At 35.1% G+C, this 20271-nt stretch overlaps 1 protein-coding gene across 1 annotated transcript in view; it reads left to right on the plus strand.

Moving 5' to 3' along the window:
- The window catches only part of CEP290 (centrosomal protein 290kDa), a 52308-nt gene that overhangs the window by 27492 nt on the left and 4545 nt on the right, over positions 1-20271 (plus strand). Inside the window, exons 29-48 of the mRNA XM_009882617.1 lie at positions 328-439; positions 1174-1629; positions 2742-2906; positions 3149-3256; positions 3344-3478; positions 4135-4401; positions 5515-5622; positions 6154-6353; positions 7038-7251; positions 7451-7588; positions 7686-7907; positions 8492-8608; positions 10018-10163; positions 11059-11214; positions 11810-11933; positions 14188-14322; positions 14587-14673; positions 16498-16662; positions 17003-17125; positions 17455-17615. Coding sequence (XP_009880919.1) covers positions 328-439; positions 1174-1629; positions 2742-2906; positions 3149-3256; positions 3344-3478; positions 4135-4401; positions 5515-5622; positions 6154-6353; positions 7038-7251; positions 7451-7588; positions 7686-7907; positions 8492-8608; positions 10018-10163; positions 11059-11214; positions 11810-11933; positions 14188-14322; positions 14587-14673; positions 16498-16662; positions 17003-17125; positions 17455-17615 — 3339 coding nt within the window. The remainder of the gene's footprint in view (positions 1-327; positions 440-1173; positions 1630-2741; positions 2907-3148; positions 3257-3343; positions 3479-4134; positions 4402-5514; positions 5623-6153; positions 6354-7037; positions 7252-7450; positions 7589-7685; positions 7908-8491; positions 8609-10017; positions 10164-11058; positions 11215-11809; positions 11934-14187; positions 14323-14586; positions 14674-16497; positions 16663-17002; positions 17126-17454; positions 17616-20271) is intronic.

Below are 20271 nucleotides of genomic sequence, written 5' to 3' on the forward strand. Positions count from 1 at the left end.
AGAGAATGGAATTGAAAGTGAAACTTTTTGACCATTTGTGTCCTGAAGTGGGAGAGAAATAGAGGGCAGAGATGGTTAGTTCAGGTAAAAACCGTGTCATTGTTTTGCCAGTGTAGGTTACTGCTAGCAAACTTCTGTATAACTTAAGGGAAAATGTCCTGTGAAAAAGTTGAGAGGCAATACAGAAGAATTTTCATAAAGAACAATGTCTTCAAATGTTTTGATATGAGGAAACAGGCTAAACATGTTTTCTTAGCATTTTCTATGTAGAAAAAATAGGTTATTCAGTGGTTTCAAGTGACACAATACTCTTGTTTTCCCTGCAAGGTTAAGAGAACTCTCTGACGTAGCAAAAATGCAGGTGGAAGCTCTGGAGACACGCCAGCAATACAGAGATAAAGAAGTGGAATCTCTTAGAATGCAAATTTTAGACTATCAGGTAAAATTCAACCTTTATTAACACTGCAGTTGGGATTTTTTCCCCCTGGGGCGAGAAGAAATTAAGTGATTTTACAGTGAATTAGGAAACTGCAGAATTATTTCAGAAGGATCTTAGCAAGCTAGTCCTTGTAGTGGCCATACCCTTTCAAGAGTTCTTTATTACATAATTAGCCCCTTCTTCGTTTTTTTCCCATTTCTAGCTGTACAGCTATTACAGATCCTGAGCTTTTTTCCAAGTTATTTAGGTAGTATTTATTCCTCTATGATTTATAGCCCGTGGTCAATATTTAAATATTATATCAGGAAAGTTTGATCGTTTTTTACAAGACAAGCAATGACTTGCAAAGTTTTGCAGTATGCTTACTCTATTGCTTTGTTATTAGCTGAAACAATTTCTTGGGGTTTGTTTTCATGTTCTAGAATGGTTTGAGTCCCTAAATACAACACTTTTCTCAGCTTTTACATTACCATATTTTTTAAGTTTAGGCATTTTGGAAAGAGAAAGACACACTTTTTAAGATCAGTATCTGAAGAGGTGTACTTCTTAAGTGTGACTATAGAAATAACAGTGGCAACATAAAAAGTTGTTTTTAGAGGCTAGTTCTTGCTCTTACCTATGGACTAAAATGCATGCAATATATAAAATTAAAAAAAAAAGTGTTTATATTTACATATGCACTTCATTAACATGTAAAAGGAAAAATAAATTTGTTCTATATATTTTGTTCTTAGGCACAGTCAGATGAAAAAGCGGTTATTGCAAAACTGCATCAGCATATCATAGCCCTTCAAGGTAGTGAATCTGTTGCAGTAGGCAAATTGGAGACACTTAAATTGAAACTACAGAAGACAGAGATCCATAATCTACGTTTAGAGCAGAAGCTTGATGAGAGAGAGCAAGCCTTATATTTTGCCCGACTGGAAGGAAGAAATAGAGCCAAACATCTTCAACAGACAGTTCAGTCTTTGCGGCGACAGTTTAGTGGTGCTCTGCCTTTAGCACAGCAAGAAAAATTCTCTCAAACAATGATTCAGCTACAGAATGACAAGTTGAAGATTCTGGAAGAAGTTCAGCATGCCCAGCAGGAGCGTCGAAATGCAGAAAACAAAGCATTAGAGATGGAGTTAAAACTGAAAAGTTTAGAGGAATTAATAAGTGCATTGAAGGATACAAGAGGAGCTCAAAAGGTTTGCTATTTTACAACTTTGAATAGCTCTGTTTATCTGATCTGCATTTAAATTACAGTTCAGTTCAGCTTGTTCCCTAAGCATCTGTTTTAATGTAGAACTTAATGATTTCAAAATACACTTTGTTCGAATATGACACCTGTCTTTTTTTGTTTTCCTATTCTAAAAAAGTAACACATCATTAGTTATTTGCCCTGTAAAAGGCAGTGCAGTCACATTTACTAATATTTTTTTGTGCCCAATTAAGTGGCATAGAAGTAGAGGCTAACTATGAATTCAGTTATATTAAATTGCTTTAAATTATGAATTTAATTAAATTATGAATAAAATTAAATTAAACACAGGTTAGCATTCTGAAGTTCTGTTCCATGAGCTTGCATTGAAATCTTCACTACAAATTTGTGTCTCTTTAAATAAATCCAGAAGCAGTAATTTAGGCAGCATGGTCAGAAACATTATTATACTCATGTAATTCTACTTAATCATATGTTGCTATTGTAAAAAATGTTGCCTTGAAATTTGAATAAGGCTTTCTCACTCCTCATCCAGATCACTGTGTATTATGTAATATGGTTATATCTGTCATGACTAAAGATGTCTGCATGTAAGCAACGGTTGTAGCATTCTTGGCTTATTTTAGTTTTAAGACAGTTTTCAAATATTTTTCTAGAGCATTTTGACATAAATATGTCTGTTATTCTTAGTACATTTGCATTTTTGAATTCGTACATTTTTTAATGGTTTTGAAAATCTTTTACTATTTTGGAAAAATCAACGAAGCTTCTTGCATGCTTTTTTTTTCTTTTTTTGTTCAGTCTGGACAGATGCATAGGGTATAGCTTAGGTAATTTGAAAATTATTCGCAATGCTCTTCCATCAGTGTGGGGGAAGCCTGTTGCCTCTCTCATTGTCTGCTGCAGGCATTCCTCTTGCAGTTTCATACTCTTGCCATGTGTTCTCACTCAACAGAAGGGAAGAAGCTTAAAAAGGCAGAACTTCTCTCTTCCTGTTGGTTGGATAAGTGCCATAGTGCCTCAAAGTCAAAGGGTGTAGCTGCATCTAGTTGGCCTGTGGGCTTAGTAAATATAATACTGTGTATCATTCATTATTAGGTGATTGAATGGCATGTGAAGATGGAGGAACTCCATCTGCAGGAACTTAAACTCAATCGAGAGTTAGTCAAGCAAAAGGAAGAGGTGAAGTATTTGCGTAATATTATTTCTGAATATGAACATACAATCAATAATCTGGAAGAAGAAATTGTACAGCAGAACAAGGTATGTATTTCTGCATGCTATTAGAAAAACAGCCTATTCCTTGTTTCACTAAGTGATTTTAAAAAGGAAGATTCTTCCTACTAAGTTTTAAACATAGAAGTTTGTATCCTGGTTCCATAATTCTTTTTAATAGCAAATTTGAGTATTTTACATTTTGGTACCTCTTTTTTTCTGTTTAAGTTAGATATAAAATTCCCATTGCCTTCAATAAATAAAATACCTTTATCAAACATTTGTTACAGTTTCATGAAGAAAGGCAAATGGCTTGGGACCAGAGGGAAGTAGAACTGCAGCGCCAATTAGACCTGTATGATCATCAACAAAATGAAATACTTAGTACAGCTTTAAAGGTACACGCACTGAATTAACTAAAAATAGCCTCATAAGCACGTTTTTCGGAGTTGTCAGATTACATGAGTATGAATCTCTCTGTGCAGTTAGAAGAGGCTACAGGATCAGTTCCAGACCCTAGTTTGCCACTCCCACAACAACTTGAATGGGCTTTGCGAAAGAATCAGGAGCATATTCGAACGATCCTGGAAACTAGGGCAACCTGCAAATCACTGGAGGAGGTAATTAAATGCATAAATTATCATATAAAGGGACAACATTTGTATTTCTATGCCCTTAATTTTTTTATAATATAATGGATGTCTTTTTATAAATGTCACTCAAATGTGCCAATCCCTTACAAGTATTTAACACAGAGAAAATGTAAATAATATAATCACACCATGACTAAAATGAAACATTCTTTCCATTGGAACAAATTATTGAGGAAATCTTTTTTAATATTTTAGAATGTTTGTTTATTAGGGTAAGATGCTTTTGCTGTACAAAATTCAGTTGACTACAGCTAGTTAAATTTAGTAAGTGGTACATCAAATTTAATAAGTAGCATAGCAAAATCCTTTTATCTTGGATTGCTAAATTGAAATTCTTTTACAGAAGATACTTTGTGGTTCTTAAGAAATTTGAAACCTTCTTAATTTGGTAGCACAAAATGAGTTGCATAAGAGTCTTGTACCGAGCAAATAATACATAAAGACATAGTAATGATATTCTTGGACTTTTTTCATCTAATAGTAAACCCATACAGTCAGAACTGAGTGCAAAATATTTTGTGTTTATAAGTTCATTTAGACATTTTTCAGGTACATTTTTTTAAAAAGTAAGATCTTTTTGCAGTGTTTAAATTCTGGACTTGCAACAATGTGTTTCATTGTAGAAATTAAAAGAAAAGGAAACTGCTGTGTGGAATGCTGAACAAAATGTTTTATCAAGAGATAAAGTTATAAATGAACTAAGACTTCGGTTACCTGCAACATCGGAAAGAGAGAAAATAACGGCTGAATTAGGCAAACAAGAAGATGATCCGAAGTACCACCATGCCATAAAAGTTGCTCGTCAAACCATTGCAAATATGCAAGCAAGATTAAATCAAAAGGAGGAGGTGTTAAAAAGATACCAACATTTGCTTGCTAAAGCAAGAGAGGTAGTTACACTTTTTGCATAAAATTTCTTCCATTTTTAAGTTGTTTTAGTTGATTCTTTATCTATCTCATTGACAGTGAAATCTTAAAAAGTTTCTGACCTCAGTGGTAGCACAGCAGAGACAATTAGTAATTTTTTATGTAGAAAGTTCATGTAGAAGTTTTTTACTTCTCAAAATAGGAGGCTTGCTCAGTCAAGAGGTTATGCATATGAAGTCTGTCTAGGAATTAAATTAGTGTGATAGGAAAAAAAAGAAAATTTTGCTGTGAGAAGGTGTCTCGGTGTATTTAATGTTTATATGGGATTTTCCAGTACTTGCAACAATGCATCTTGTCGTGAATTTGGAAGGTACAGGAAGGACATACATTTATGGAAAATATGCTTCTTAAAGCATATTTTAAATTAAAGCGTATTTTAAAGCATAAACATTGTATCTAAGCATACTTTATATTATTTAAGCATACATTATGTTTGTTATTCTATATATCCTTAAAGCATAATTTAACACATAAACCTTGTGTATAAGAGCTACTTCAAGACTGAACATGTGTCAGTTTTAGTGTGTTTGGATCAGGAACACATTTCCAAAGCACATTTCCTGTCATCTTCACTTAGTGTGCTTTGGTTAACATGTGTAGCTGTTTCTTCTGGGAGAAATCAAGTTTTTTGGTTTGGACCTAAACCAGAAGATGCAGTCTAAAAATGAGCCTACTGTACTCTGTCTGCTAGCAGACATTCCATCCACAGGATCACATTACATTCCAAAGTAAATAGACCTGAAAAGTACATAGTATGGATATCGCTATCCATATTGGTAGTAATAGTTGGTGAAGACCAACACCAACTGTTTTGCTCTCCAGCTCCTGTCCTGTTGCACCATACTACTTGCTGTACAAAGATTAAAATAGTAATAGTGGATTTTTTCCAATAGTTTTAAAAAGGGGGGAAAAAAATAAATTATTATAGCAAGAAGAAAACAATGTTAAAAATAGCTAGAAAATTTGGGGAGCCGTACTGAGCAATGAGTGAGCAATCAACATGAAGGTACTGTAGTTTCATGACTTTCTGGAATAGTGTGCATCAGTAGAGTCATATTTTTATTTTGAACTAACAGGAACAAGAGGAAATAGCAAAGAAGCATGAGGAAGACCTTAGAGTTCTACATCAGAAGTTAAATTTGCATACTGACAATTCACTTAATAAATTTAAACAGACTGCTTTGGTGAGTTATGTGTGTTTGTGGGATTAGTGGATTTGTTCCCAAATTTATAAAATTGTTGCTCAAAAGAACAGCTTTGCAGTCAAAAGTAAATAATAAACGATGACAGCAAAAATAAACGGATGTTTGGTACAGAATTATTGTAAGTTACAACCTCAGGATATATGAGCATTTTTCATATCATCCTAATTTATGGAGGCTTCTAGAGGAGAGAGTTTATATTGTGCTTTCTGTTCTTTTCATTCAGACTGTGGTTATGGTAAACTAACCCATTTCAATAGAAATTTTCTCTTGACACTTTATGATGAGGTGAAACCTGTAAACTGGTTATTCTGTGGACCATTAGATGCACAAAGCTCTTTTCAAACTAATGTGACTGCTTTCTCGGTGGACTAAGAATCACATCTCGGTAAATAAACTTGTTAGATATTAATGCTTGGTTATATTAAGGATTGAGTTTAAAATGCATCACTAATATTTACCTTTGATTTACAGCTTAAACTGTTTATCACATGTATTTGCTCTGTTTCACAGGAGTTAATGAAAAAGTCTTCTTTATCACTTTCCAACAACAACCATTTCCTCCGCTTAGCTGAAATGGAACAAACTGTAGCAGAACAGGATAATTCTCTTGCTTCACTTGTTGGAAAATTAAAGAAAACATCATCTGATTTGGAGAAACAAAAACAAATTACTTTAATGAAAATCAAAGAGTTTGAAACTGTCAGAGCCCAGTAAGTTTTTAGACTGTTAACGTAAGTCACAACTGGATTGGATTAAGTCAGTTATGCATTGCTGCTACAGGACTGGTCTATCAAATTGAACATGGTTTTGCTGAATCTATATTTGGCTGAAAAAACTGACTCAAAAGTGTTACTATGGTTGGTAATTGTATGTTATTTTTAATCTGTAGCCCTTCACTGAGGCTAATATTGAAAAACTGGCTTGGAAAAATGCCTTTCAGTTGTTAGCTTTGTGCCATTCAGTGAAAAAGAAAGTATTCAAGGAGTCTTTGTATGAGAGTTGTCTTTAAGATATTGTGATACTTACTGTTTTGTGGTGGTTTTTTGGTGTTTTTTTTTTTTTTTCCTTGTGATACATCCATTTGGGCTTCCTGTGTAACGAGTTTGAACTCATGAAAATTTAACCCCTGTTTAAAAGGAGAATAGTATGGTGCTTTCTTTACCTGTTAGGGTCAGGAATTAGAATGAACAACGCTCTAATCTCATTTTCCTGATCTTTTTTGAGTAATTTTCTTACTAAATGGAGGACTTCTTTGTTGAGTCAGTTTTTCTTGCTGTTTCCAAATCGATGTGTCATTTGCTTTAACAATAATAAAATATATAACATCATTATTTATTTGGAGTTTGCTAAGTTAATTATTGCAATATACCCTATTAATGCTTATTTTTTATTAGGCTGCAGGAAAAGCACGCAGTTGATGTGGAAAAACTAAAAGATGAAGCAAATGAATTGAGGAACGTGTTATCTCAGATGGAGAAGGAACTAGCAGATGTAAAAACTGAACTAGAGATCCAAAAAGAAAAGAACAATAGAGCACCCACAGCAACACTGAAAAACCTGGTGGAACAGCTGAAGAGCCAGTTAGCTATAAAAGAGAAGCAGCAGAAAGTTAGTCAACAAAAATTAATCCCTATGTCGCATAAATGTTTAATGTTGCTTAATGCTTAAGAATTCTCTGTATTGTACAGCAGGAGTTAGAATATAATTGCATAATATAACCTGGTAAAATATAATTGCCTTTGCTTGTTTTGTAATGTTCATATTAGCAGCTTCTTCACTTAAAAGAACTTGAAATTATTATTTTTAGGCTTTGAGTAAAGCACTTCTGGAACTCCGAGCAGAAATGACTGCTAATGCTGAACAGCAGATTATTTCTGCTGCATCGCAAAAAGAGGCATATATGAATGTCCAGGAGATTGTTGACAGACAAACAAAGGGGCTTATGGTGAGTACTAGGTAATATCATTGTATTGCATTGTTGTATTGTTGATAATCCTGATTTTGGGGTTTGCTGTTTTGTTTGTTTGTTTATTTTCTTCTAGACACAGATAGAGGAATTAAATAATCAGATAACAAAACTTACAGATAACCTTAAAATAAGTAAAACCAGGGAAAATTCTTTGTCTGATGAAAGGGATGAGCTGAACCAAGAACTTCAGAGAAAACAAAAAGCATTTTCTAAAATGCTGAGAGAAAAAAATGAGATGGAAAAAGAAAATGAAGAACTGAAGAAACGGATTAAGAGGCTAAGCAGTAGCATTCAGGTAGAACTGATTTTTAAAAACATGTTGGATCTTGGTCAAGTTTCTGCATAGATGTACTGGGTATGGGGGGAAAGATTAAGTACTTTCGGCAAGCAGTGAGACTTACACTTGATCTAAAAATTTATGTTTGCTCATCAGTTGGGTTACATGTGAGCTATTAGCTTTTGCTGTTGGAAGCATGCCTCAAATAAAAAGAAGAGACTGAAAAATACTTGCTGCTTGAAATAATTTTGAAAGAGTCTGAGGAGTCAAATCACCACGCTTAAGCTTCTTTGAAAGTGGAATTTTCCTGGCTGTCCTTATTTCTCCTGAAGATTAAAGGAGAAAAAAGTAAAGGATTTACAGTAGAATTGTCTATTTATTTTTTTTTTAATTCAGCTACTTGCTGCTTACTCAATTTTTTCAGTTTAGAATGCAAAGTTACATTCCAATACTTTAATAATTTAAAGATCATTTCTAAAAGGTCATTTAGGTTGCAAAGTAATTCAACCAATTTGAATTAAAGTCCTTATTTTTTGAGTGGAGAAAAGTACTTAGGTAGTGGTCATTAAACTTTAAGTTTGTGAAAGTTTGTAATTTTTCAGAGCAAAGCTGATGAACAAAATCTGATAGATGCACTTCAGAAAAAAATTAAAAAGTTGGAAAGTGAACTTGAGAAGAAATGTGAAGAGATAGAACAGAAAGGTGTAAGAGAAGACAAGGTATGTGGTATTTAGATTGTGGCTTTGAAAGGCATCATCAGCCTCGGTGTCGGCCGATCAACTCTCCCTATTGCCTGTAAAAAAACCCAACCAACCAGCCAGTCTTGATCAGAAGAAAAGCAGTGGCATAACTGTAACTTCTTCAAGTTCCCCCTGCTCTTTTTTAACTGCTCTTGTTGCTTGGTACTGATAGATTAATGTTTCCTGCCCTTTTTGTAGAATTAAAGATCCAATACAAATCTGAAAAAACTATGATTTTATAGATAGCGTGAAATTGATTACATAAGTGCTGTCAAATGTGTGTTTGTGAAATCAACGCAATAGTAAAAGCATGAAGTATTTTGGTGCAAAAGTGTGAATCATAAAAGGGGTGATGTCTGTCGAAGTGATTATTCTTCACAGTAGTGCTCTCAACACACAAGACATTCTGAACAATTGGAGATGTGTTCATTTCACCAGTTTTTTGATTGTTTTTTTGCTTGTTTTACTACTTCAGTCACTACTTAGTGGCTTGTCATAGTGATCGTAAAGTATACTGGAATATTCTAGCATGCTTATGTAATGACATTCAGACTGTTTATTATATTAAATATTATTGTAGGATTGCACTTATGCTTCCAATTAATTTGAGACTTTTAAAATACTTGTTGCTTAATGTCTAGAGATATTTTTCTCAAACATGGCATGTTTTTTTCCTTTTTCCAAGACTTTGCTTTCTGTCCGTCCCTTAGTAATAATAACTGTGTAGAATGAAGACAGAAAAGAGAGTACAAGGGCTAACTGGAGAAGGAAAAAGTCCAATTAAAAAAAACCCCAAAATTGCTTACAGGAATATTGGCTGTGATTTTTCAGTAGCCTTTTGTGATCACGTAGTTACAGGTTTTAACTGATGTATAAAGTCACTGAATTGTAACTTTAAGCAGAGATGCCATTTGTCATAGGGAAAAATAAAGTAAAATGACCAGCAGTACAGCTGTGCATCCAGGGCACATAAACTTCTGGTGAGCTGCAGAAGACGGATCTGCTGTAAATTGGCATAGAAGAACACTTCTTTTTCTTTAATCTGTCTTTACTAACATGTAATTCAAAGTAAAAGGACACATTGAACTAACACCTCCAATTTCATTAAATGTGTCACTCCTTTTTTGTAAAATGAGTATTAAAATCTAAGGAAGAATTTGGCAATAACATTAAACTGCGTCAGTGTTCAGTCACTACAGCATACTTAAGATATCCAGTTGGGCCTGCAATTTACCTTATAATAAATAAGGTAAATGATATATGCCTGCTGTGGCTTCGCGTTTTAAATGAAGAATACATCATTCTTTGTTTTCTAACCTGTTTGTTTATTTTGCTTTAAGAAAAAAAAAATCAAAAAGAAAGACGTCATTTGTTTATGTGCTTCACAGAACTCCAAAGAGGAAATAATTAAATGGGAAGAAGGTAAAAAATGGCAAATCAGAATGGAAGGATTGCGGAACAAACTAAGAGAGAAGGAAAAAGAAGCAGATGCTGTAGCCAAACAGTTGAATACATTGAAGGAAATTTATAGCAAGTGAGTTGGTTTTAATAGATTCTGCTACAAAATGAGGACATAAGGGAAATCCAAATATGTTTGCCATGTAATAATTATAACAGTTTGTTATGTTTATAAGATTGGTGCCTAGAATTTGACATTGCTATTGAGATTAAAAGGATTAGTTAATTTTCAAGCAGCAGGCTATTCCCATAGTATCCTTTGCCTTGCAAAAGGCAATAATCTTTATTAGAGGAAACCGTCTCTGAATACAACAAATTTAAATCCTTTATTATACTTCTTGTATGTATCATTCTGTTATTCCCATGAAATAAATAACAGTTTTATGAAGACAGGCTGTTTCTCAATGCTGTGTTACTTAATCAGATTGCTAGGACTGGATGCTGTGCTGTTGTGTTGTATCTAGTGCAACTGCAGTACTGACGGTTCTAGGATTATGAGGTGGAATCCTTTTAAAAAAAAAAAAGACACGCACAAACCCTCTGAAAATTTTACGTTTACTTGAGTACAGTAATGGCAGGGTTTTACTGATAAAAGATGCAGAAGAGAAAGGAAACTGTGATGGTGATTGTAGCTGTTGTCAGATTGTTGTTTGAGGGTGTTTCAAAATGGCATTTATTCTTATCAAGTCTTGCATGAATTTCACATAAAACACAGGCCAGACCAGCAAGTAGTTTATGACGTGCATGATACTGACTTAATGTTCTTTGTTTTTTCCAGGTTTGGGTTTTTTGGGAGGTGTTTTTGGTAAAGCTGTACTGTCTATAAGGCGACTTTATTAAACAGAAAAGGGGGTGTGGTTCAGTGAGTAAATAAATTGCAAATGTGGATTCTTTAAGACAGAAAATATTTTCTCCTAAAGAAAGCACAGTAGCAAATAAAGTTTTAAATGTAAATTTACTGGATGCTGCAGGACTGAAAAAGAGAAAATTGCTCTACAGAAGAAACTGAAAACTACTGGTGTCACTGTTGACCGTGTTGTTGGAGTAAGAGCCTCAGAGACTGAAAAAGAACTGGAAGAACTAAGAAAACGGAATATAGATTTAGAAAATGAAGTTGCTCACATGAGGTGAGAGGCATTTCAAAAGAACCTATAAAAAATAAAAAATCTAAATGAGAAAAAAAATCTGTGTAAAGATATAGATAGTCTCTATTAGACCACCTGATTCAATAAGGAAAAAAAAACAGATGGGAATTTCAAAAACTCTTTTTGGAGTCTGTGACAAGCAAACTTAAAGCTGCTTGGGAGCAATTGTGCATATTCAGAGAATATTCTAAAGAGCTAAATAATATGAAAAACATTGGCTCCTATTCTGTAAAATTATAATTATGAGTCGGTAAAAGTTACTGGAACTGCTAAGTTGCAGTTAGGGAGGGTATTCTTAATCAGTGTATCCACTATCAGAGTGGATAGTGTACCTAAGTAATAGAAGCTGTACACATCTCAAAAGAGCAGATTCCTTTTGCCAAAGTAAGTAGTTTTGATTCCTAGGGATCAGTAGAAATAGTGTATATGGCTGCCATTGATTTAGAGTAACTACCCCAGTAATATTAGAAAATCCAGTCTAGTAATCCAGAAGTTTGTATTTGTTTTACATTAAGGGATGTTTTTTCTGCATTAATAGCCATTTGTTTGTTTTGCCTTGATTCGTTTTTTGACATAGAACACAGCAAGCAATCCCACGAGATTCTGTTGTAGAAGAATTATATTTCAAAAATCAATACCTCCAGGAAAAGCTTCATGCATTGCAGAGACAATGTTCGAGAGAGACATATTCTAGACCCTCGGTAAGTTGATAATGTAACAATATTACCAAGAGGAATCGCAGCTATGTAACAAAACTATTTGTTGTCCATTTGGTATTCTGTGCAATTTAGCTGACTTTATTTCAAATTATAGTACTCTAGAACAGGATATGAAATACTCCGCTTTTAGTGTTTAAAAAAAGACCAAACAACAAAACAAAACCCAGAAAAACCCCAAACCCAAAACTTATAGTTTCTGTGTTCCACAGGTAGAAGCTGAAATATTCAACATCCTAGCATATATGGAGAAATAAGGAATATGTATTTTTTTGATATGCGAGTCTGCAACTGAGAGACTACTTTTACATTTCATATTGATTGAAGAGTTGGGATACACAGAGTTTGGGGAAACACTGAGCTGCATTTCAGTTACATTAGGTGTTGTGGTTTGGTTTTTACGAGGTTCATTATATTGTAAATATTGCATTATTAGGTTATCTTAATCTTTTAAGAAATAGATTTAACAGTACATTCTAGGTTTCTTTACTTCCTGTTCTGTTTTACTGTCTTCTGCTTTTCTTTCATGCATCATTCTATCTTCAACTTGAATCAGAGTACATGTGACCAAACTGAACTGACCAAGTCTGTTCCTGTCAGTATCAGTAAACAAAAGTATTTGAATTCTCTTCAAAAGAAATCTATTTCAAATAGGGATGAAATCAAACGTCAGGCTAATCATAGCATTACTGATGGCAATGAAATAGTTGAGAAAGCAGACCTGCAAACAAGCGTCGTGCATAATGAAGACCATGAGGCTACTGCGGATGCAAGCACAGAAGTGTCTCCTGAGCAGCATCCTGAAGATAGTGAGAAGTGCGAGGACACAGATATTTCTAGGGAAGGATTGAAAAACAAAAATATAGCTGAAGCTGATGAAGAGAACTGCAGTGAAAAAGAAGAAAATACACCCGAACCTGAAAATGGAAAACTTAATGAGGAATTTGAAGAAGAGGAGAGGAAGCAAGAAATATTCAAGCAATCAAATGTTGATGAAGAAGAAAGTATAGAAGAGCCCTTTACTGATAGAATGAGCTGCAATCAGTCTGATTCAGGGGAACTTTCTAATCAAGCTAATGACTGTGAAGCAGAAAAAATAAATGTGAATAATGAAATGAATCGACACACTGCAGAGGATAAACATGAAACTTATCGAAGTGGTACAGAGGGTGTTGAAACAACCCCAGAGTTTTGTGAAATGCCCGAGGTTTGATACCGTAGCAGTCCTCTAGCATTTCTTTTGTGTAAATGGTGTAGAAATAGAATAGTTGTGATTTTGATAATGCAGTGGTTTCCTATGCACGGTCTACAGGAATATTGAAGGAGTCACCAAGTAGTCCATAAAGCAGACCTTATACTTTCATGATAGGCATGGGTGTCAACTCACAAGTAAGCTACTGTCAATTCTAAAATTTTGATCCAGAAAGTTTATAAATAATCACAATGATACAGACAGCTAATTGATTTCTTCATTCTTTAAGAGACTTAAGATGTGTTATTACTTACTCTAAGAAAAACATACTTTATTGAAGGAAATACTTTATTCCTATCGTTATTAGTGATGAATTATTGGATCATATCGTTAATTCCATAATTACATAAGTAAAAACTGATGATTACATCATCAAAAGGTTTTACTCTTTGCTAGTCAGGCATAATAATTGACCATTACTTATGATTGAAATTGGCACTATAAGGTATGCAAAACACTTTTTATGTAACAGAAATTACTAGCCTCTATGGATGAAGACTTAAGATTGTAGGAACTAGCAGACTAAGAACTAGAGTATATATTACTCTTTTTGACTTGCTCTGTAGTCTGACTTCAGTGATGTTACTTATGCCATATGTACTATTTAATAAACATATCAGAATATATCCTTAAAATTGGATGCTGTTCCCGCTTACAGTGTCACAGCTTACTACACTCAGTAGCTTTTTTGTCTTTTAGTCTTTGATATTTATTTCTGCACAACAGTTGGAGAGTTAATTTTGGTTTGACAAAAATTTTACTGGTTTATGCTGGTTTCTAAACTTCCCTTAAAGGTTAAGTAAGTTTAGAAAATGTAAGAGAAGGAGTTAAAGTCAAAACAGATTAGATCAAAACTGGTGATACAACTGTTACACATTTTATTTCTGGAAAAATACTAATTTTCTGTTGCTCTTTGTCAGCTACAATTGATACATTGAATAGTGCATTGCCACTTAATAATAATTTTTTTCCCTCCGTTTTCTCAAGACATCAGGAATAGGATCAGATGATCAATATCGAAGAGAACAAGAGGTTTTAAAGGAAAATTTAAGATTGTCATCTGAAAATGTTGAGCTAAGATTCCAGCTAGAGCAGGCCAATAGAGATTTGCCACGACTAAAGGTACCATCTTTTTACCTGTAGTCCCCTTTACCCTGACACAGGTTAGGAGAGTGCTTAAAAAGAAATGGATATCTTTTCTGCACATACCATAAGTTTTTCCTGGTTTTATGGAAGATGTGAAGGTTGAATGGCTGGTAAAAATGCTGAAAAATGTCATTGTGATAAGAAATTGCTTTCCCTTTATATTTTTCAAAGTAAACCAACTGTAATTTTGTTGCTGTTCACCTCAATTTGAAATCTAAATAAGCTGCTTTGTTTTTTTAGGACCAAGTAGGTGACTTAAAAGAAATGTGTGAGCTTCTCAAAAAAGAGAAAGCAGATATTGAACGGAAGCTGAGCAGCATTAGAGGGGTGAGTATTAGAACATTTTTCATCATAATTAAATGAAACCAAAATACAGTATTTTCTTAAAGCTAAATTATTTGGAAACACCTAAAAGCAGGACTTGTTCTTACTTTTTTTATTTTATTCCCAAAGGGTTATAATAAGTTAATAAAATTCATTTAATGGGACCATTAGATGAACTAGAGCTACGCTATTAAATATTTGCACTGGCCTTATTTTGTTATTTGGATTAGTTATCTTCACAAATGTAGTTTTACAAAAAACAGGAATTACAGCCCTAATAATGGAAATTATATTCATGTAGTTATGTAATTTCATAGTACAGTTACAGTTTTATGATTTAAAATGTAGGATTTTGATTTGATGAAGATGTTAGAAAGTTATTGTTCATGAAGTTTTTTTGTTTGTTGTACTATGCAAGATGACACAGTTAAATTTTACCCTAGCTACTGCCAGCTACTTTAATAGAGCAATATTGCAGAAATTGCAGGGGAAAAAAGGTTTCAGCGGCGGTCAATATCTCTCTTGCCACTAACTTGTCAAACTATTTGTGTGACCTTTTAAAGGAAGCTGACTTTCTAAAAGCTCTTAAGTGCATTTGTAGCTCTTTCAGTATACAAGGAGAATGAGTTCTACTTCTGCATACCTGGCAAAGATTGTATATTTCCCATTCTTTTACTTGAACCTTGCATGGACTGCTTGTGTATCTGCCTATCATCTCTTATACAGAGGTAGTTTTTGGATAAGAAAATCCAGTTTATAAAACTGTTTCATGCAAAGGTTCTGAGGTGGCAGCAAATTCTGACTCTTCCTCCCTTTTCAGGCACCAAGATGTGACAGGTTTTTCTTGAACTTTGCTGTGTACCAACACAAACCTCCTAATCACTCCAGTTCTTTTAGAGAAGAAAGAATAAGTCATTTTTACTTCCAAAACTTGGTTTATGTAGGGGCCTAGGGAGGAAAATCTTCCCCATTTTCCACTGTCCTGTGCTCCTTACCTACGTAGAAAGAAATGCAGGTACTTAATGGCCCCAGCCATTAGAAACAGAACATCTTTAAGAATGTTCTTAAACAGCAGAAACAGCAGCATCTTTAAATTATTACTGCTGGGGAATACGGTTGCTACAAAGATGATGAGAACATAGCTGCATTTGAACATCCTTTAACAGCTTTTCTACCTCATAAGTGAACACGGTGAAAGAAGAAAAATGGAGAAATTAAAAGCTTTTTCCCTCCATATTTATTTATCTCTCTGCAAGGAAAATAATGCCTTGGGAAAGGGAGAAGATTTACTCATGCTTTAAGATGTAGTTCTTCTGTCACTTTAATCTAGCAGAAGTATGGTTGCTAAAGAAGGGGCCTCTTTTCCTCCCTGAAGCTCCCAGCCATTCTTTCTTTTTTTTTTTTTTTTTTTTTTTTTTTTCCCCTCACAGAAAGTATTAGCATTCAAGCAATTGTATGGTCTGTTGGATCAGGGAATTGCTCTAGACGAAAAGCTAAAAAAAATGAGTAGTACTTTGATTGATTTTCCTAATGTTTCAGTTTAGTTGATGAAGTAGAGCAGATTTTGAGACTAACTGCAGCTTTCTTGGGTAACACAGAAAATGAAGGAGCTGATGTGTTGACTTTGGGGGTGAATATATCACTAGACATTTTGGGGAGCTAAGTATGCAAGAAACTTTAGGGTTCAAGTCACACCAAAATATAACATCTTTTTCACAAATACAAATTGCGGTGGGAAAATAAGCGATAAAGTAAGATTTGGAGTATCTCAGAATGCTAAGATGAACTGTTTACTTCCTTTAACTTTTTTTTCTTCTTTCTCTATAGGCTGGTAGAAGTGGAAAGACAGTCCCAGAACTGGAAAAAACAATTGGTTTGATGAAAAAGGTTGTAGAGAGAGTCCAAAGAGAAAATGAAGATCTGAAAAAAGCTCCAGCTGTGGTTTCTAATGAGAAATTACTTAGTCTTGAACAGGAGAATGAGAGGCTAAAGGTACTGATTTATTTCCACTAACTATATTTAGATAGCAGTTTATATGCATATTAGTAGGAAAATGGAGCAGCAAACCTGTTGTTGACATTGATTGGCACAAGTGTTTTAAACACAGAAAATATGAAACATGTAGAACACAAAAGCAAAACTTCATTTTAGCATAACATACTGCATGATTTATGTAAAGGTACTCTGTACCTTAAGGATATATTTAAATATCTGATGCAATGTTATGTTCACTGTGCTGAGTAGCTGTAACTATGCTGTGCTTTAAAAATGGAAATCTGCAATTTTCTACTAAGCAATCTGCATGTGTTTTAACAACCTGTTTGATATTTAGTCTGAAATGGAAAAAATGAAACTTCATTTCGGGGGCCAGCTGAGTATGCGTAATGAATCTAAAACCAAAGGAATGGACAAAGTCATTAATGAAAACGAGAGGCTGCGTAAAGAACTGAAAAAGGTATGATCATTGTAATGCATGCCTTTATTTCCATTAGTTACTGGTTGTGGCAAGTTATCTTGTTTGGTTTTGTTTAAAATAATTGATATGGAATGGACACTTTCCTAAGCACTCATATTGCTATGACAGAATTTTTAATTATATGTGGAAAGGAGACATCCAAGGAGCAGCCCAAGACAGAATTTGGAAGTTGTAGTGCTAGTGATCTTGGATGCACTCTTGTCATCTAATTCAGCACTGACTGACCCTATCTCACCATCATTTCAGCTAACCCTGTGCTTCACGTGAGGTTAAGTATTCCATAAACTTTTGCTTTTGTTGAACAATAGGAAGCTGACAGTGGAGAGAAGCTACGAATAGCGAAGAATAATTTGGAGATATTAAATGAGAAGTTAACGGTACAGCTGGAGGAAACCATTAAAAGGCTAAATTTGGCTGAGAGCCAATTTGACGGCGCTGACAGCAAAAGCTGGAAGTCGGTTGTAACAAGGTAGGAATTTAGAATGAAGTGAGGATGATAAGCACAAGTGTTAATTCCTCTTTAAAGATTAGCAAACAAATTAGACTTTCATTTTCATAATTTTTCTTTCCTCTTTTGAAGATAGTTTTCTGTTATCTGTCTTTTATTTTCTGATTCTATACTAGTACATAGAATCAGTATACAGGTCTCTAATGTGAATCCAGGAGAGATCTAGTGGCCTTGTTAGCTGCTTCCATACAGTAGCCAGTATTCTCAGTATTCTCTCCTTCGTATCAGCTGGACATTTCTGCATAGTTCTGGTAAAGGGAATATTTTGTGTTCCTTGCTGCTTAAATGTATTGTATTTGCTTTGTGGAATAATGCCAGCATTTTTGCTGAACACAGAAAGTATTTCAATACCTTACCACATAGATAACTATCTGAAACAAAAACTGGAAGCCAGCAACCTGCATTTTCCACCTTGGCTGCATTTGAATCTACATTTAACCATGTGAACGTGCAGAGGTTGTGTTGGAAAACCCACTGGGATTTCTGTGCTCCTTGGGACATGTAGACATAGCTAAAGATACTTCATGTGTGTTCTGAAGGCCCTGAAAGCTAATTGCAGTCAGCCAGTTGATTATGTTATCTGTAGAAGGGAAAAAACCTTGGAGACTAGCACTAGATTATCTTTCCCAATATAAGAAAATCAAATGTGGGAATCGCTATTTCCTAAATTTTTAGATAAAACTCAGACTTTGAAATCAGCATCAAAAATCATTTTTGGTTTGGTAACAATAGCAAATGTCTACAACTCTTTACCAATAAGTTATCTGAAAGTTACCTATCAGTTGTTTTAAAATTCAGGTATTGCTTGCATCACTCAACATGGAACAAATTAAATAAAACAGTTTTATGACACCGATTTCTGCTTTGCAACATAGGCATACATTTTTAATTTATCTGTACTGCCACAATTAGTTCAGATGTTTTTTCTATGACAACCTACTTATACAGGCTGGAGATCTTAACTCTACAGCCTGAACAACTTCAATTGCATTCATTTCTTTGCTAGAAGGCAGCTGTTTAGTTCTATGGTTTGTGGTTTGCTTACAGAAATGATTTTGGCAAACAGTCACCCCAAAACCATTGCCAGTCCCATTTTCAATAATGAGCTCCACACAAAGTTGCCAGTTATGTGTCACACTCACATGTTTAAAAATGAACGGATTGATATAGAATATGAAGTTTTAAATAAGATACATTCGCATGAAACATGCCTGTGATTCATCAAAGTGGACAAGGAAAGAGAATCTTAGGCCTCTTGAGGCGAGAGTTTTTAATTGGTTATCATCTCTTGTACTGCCCTGTCTCAGAAAAGCACAAGAAAATGAAACATTGCTTATGCTTTAAGAGAAATAAACAGCCTGTGTCCTGCATAAGGATATAAGAAAGCAAATACTGGGGAAGAAATACTTAGTTCTGAACTCCTGGATGTCTTGGGAAGAAATATTTTGGGAAGAAATATTTAGTCCTGGGCATCCTCAGGATGAAATAAGATGACGTGTTGCAAAAGTAATAGTTGTAACCAGAGGTGAAAGGTATCTACAAAAAACAGAACCTCTGGCAGCAACCTTATTAGGGGAGAAAATCAGCTGGACAAGAGAGACTTGTGTGATTTCATCTTAGGTCAGATGACTGTTGAACAGTCTATCTGCTGGTGTCCAAGATGCTACCCATTTCCCAGCCTTGCACTCCCACAGGATCCCTTGGGCGAGTTCTAGTGCTTCTCTGACATATTGCTGAGCCATTTCACTTCACTGAGACTTTGGAAAGCTGTTCCTTTTTTTTTTTTTAACCTTACCCCTAACTATTTAGTGAGGTAAAATGTCTCTATGCAAGGTCAGATGATAGCCATATTTAGCATACGGAAGGAGGGCAAAACTGGCTGCCACCCACAGGAGGAGGAGGAGGATGGGAATGTGCAGTGAAGACAGTAAGCACGTAACAGCTATCATATCAGCTCCGTAGTTTGAATACAGTTTTTCTTTTAGTTCTTCACCTCTTTGAAATACATTTCTACTTAGTTCTATTTAGTTGATGTAGGTAGTTATATATAGATAGAATCATCGAATGGTTTAGGTTGGAAGGGACCTTAAACATCATTGAGTTCCAACCCCCCTGCCATGGGCAGGGACACCTCCCACTAGACCAGGTAGCTCAAAGCCCCATCCAGCCTGGCCTTGAACACCCCCAGGGATGGGGCATCCACAGCTTCCCTAGGCAACCTGTGCCAGTGCCTCACCACCCTCGGAGTGAAAAATTTCTTCCTGATACCTATTCTAAATCTACCCTCTTCCAGTTTGAAGCCATTGCCTCTTGTCCTATTACTGCATGCCCTTGTAAAAATTCCCCTCCAGCTTTCTTGTAGGTGCCCTTCAGATACTGGAGAGCTACTGTCTCTCCCCAGAGCCTTCTCTTCTCCAGGCTGAACAACCCCAACTCTCTCAGCCTGTTCTCATAGGAGAGGAGCTCCAGCCCACTGATTATCTTCGTGGCCCTCCTCTGGACCCACTCCAACAGGTCCATGTCCTTCTCATGTTGGGGGCTCCAGAGCTGGAGTACTCCATAGTACTCCAGGTGGGGTCTGACAAGAGCAGAGTAGAGGGGCAGAATCACCTCCCTC

This window comes from Charadrius vociferus, unplaced genomic scaffold (assembly GCF_000708025.1).
Source record: "Charadrius vociferus isolate BGI_N301 unplaced genomic scaffold, ASM70802v2 scaffold72, whole genome shotgun sequence".
In the NCBI taxonomy this organism is placed as follows: Eukaryota; Metazoa; Chordata; class Aves; order Charadriiformes; family Charadriidae; genus Charadrius; species Charadrius vociferus.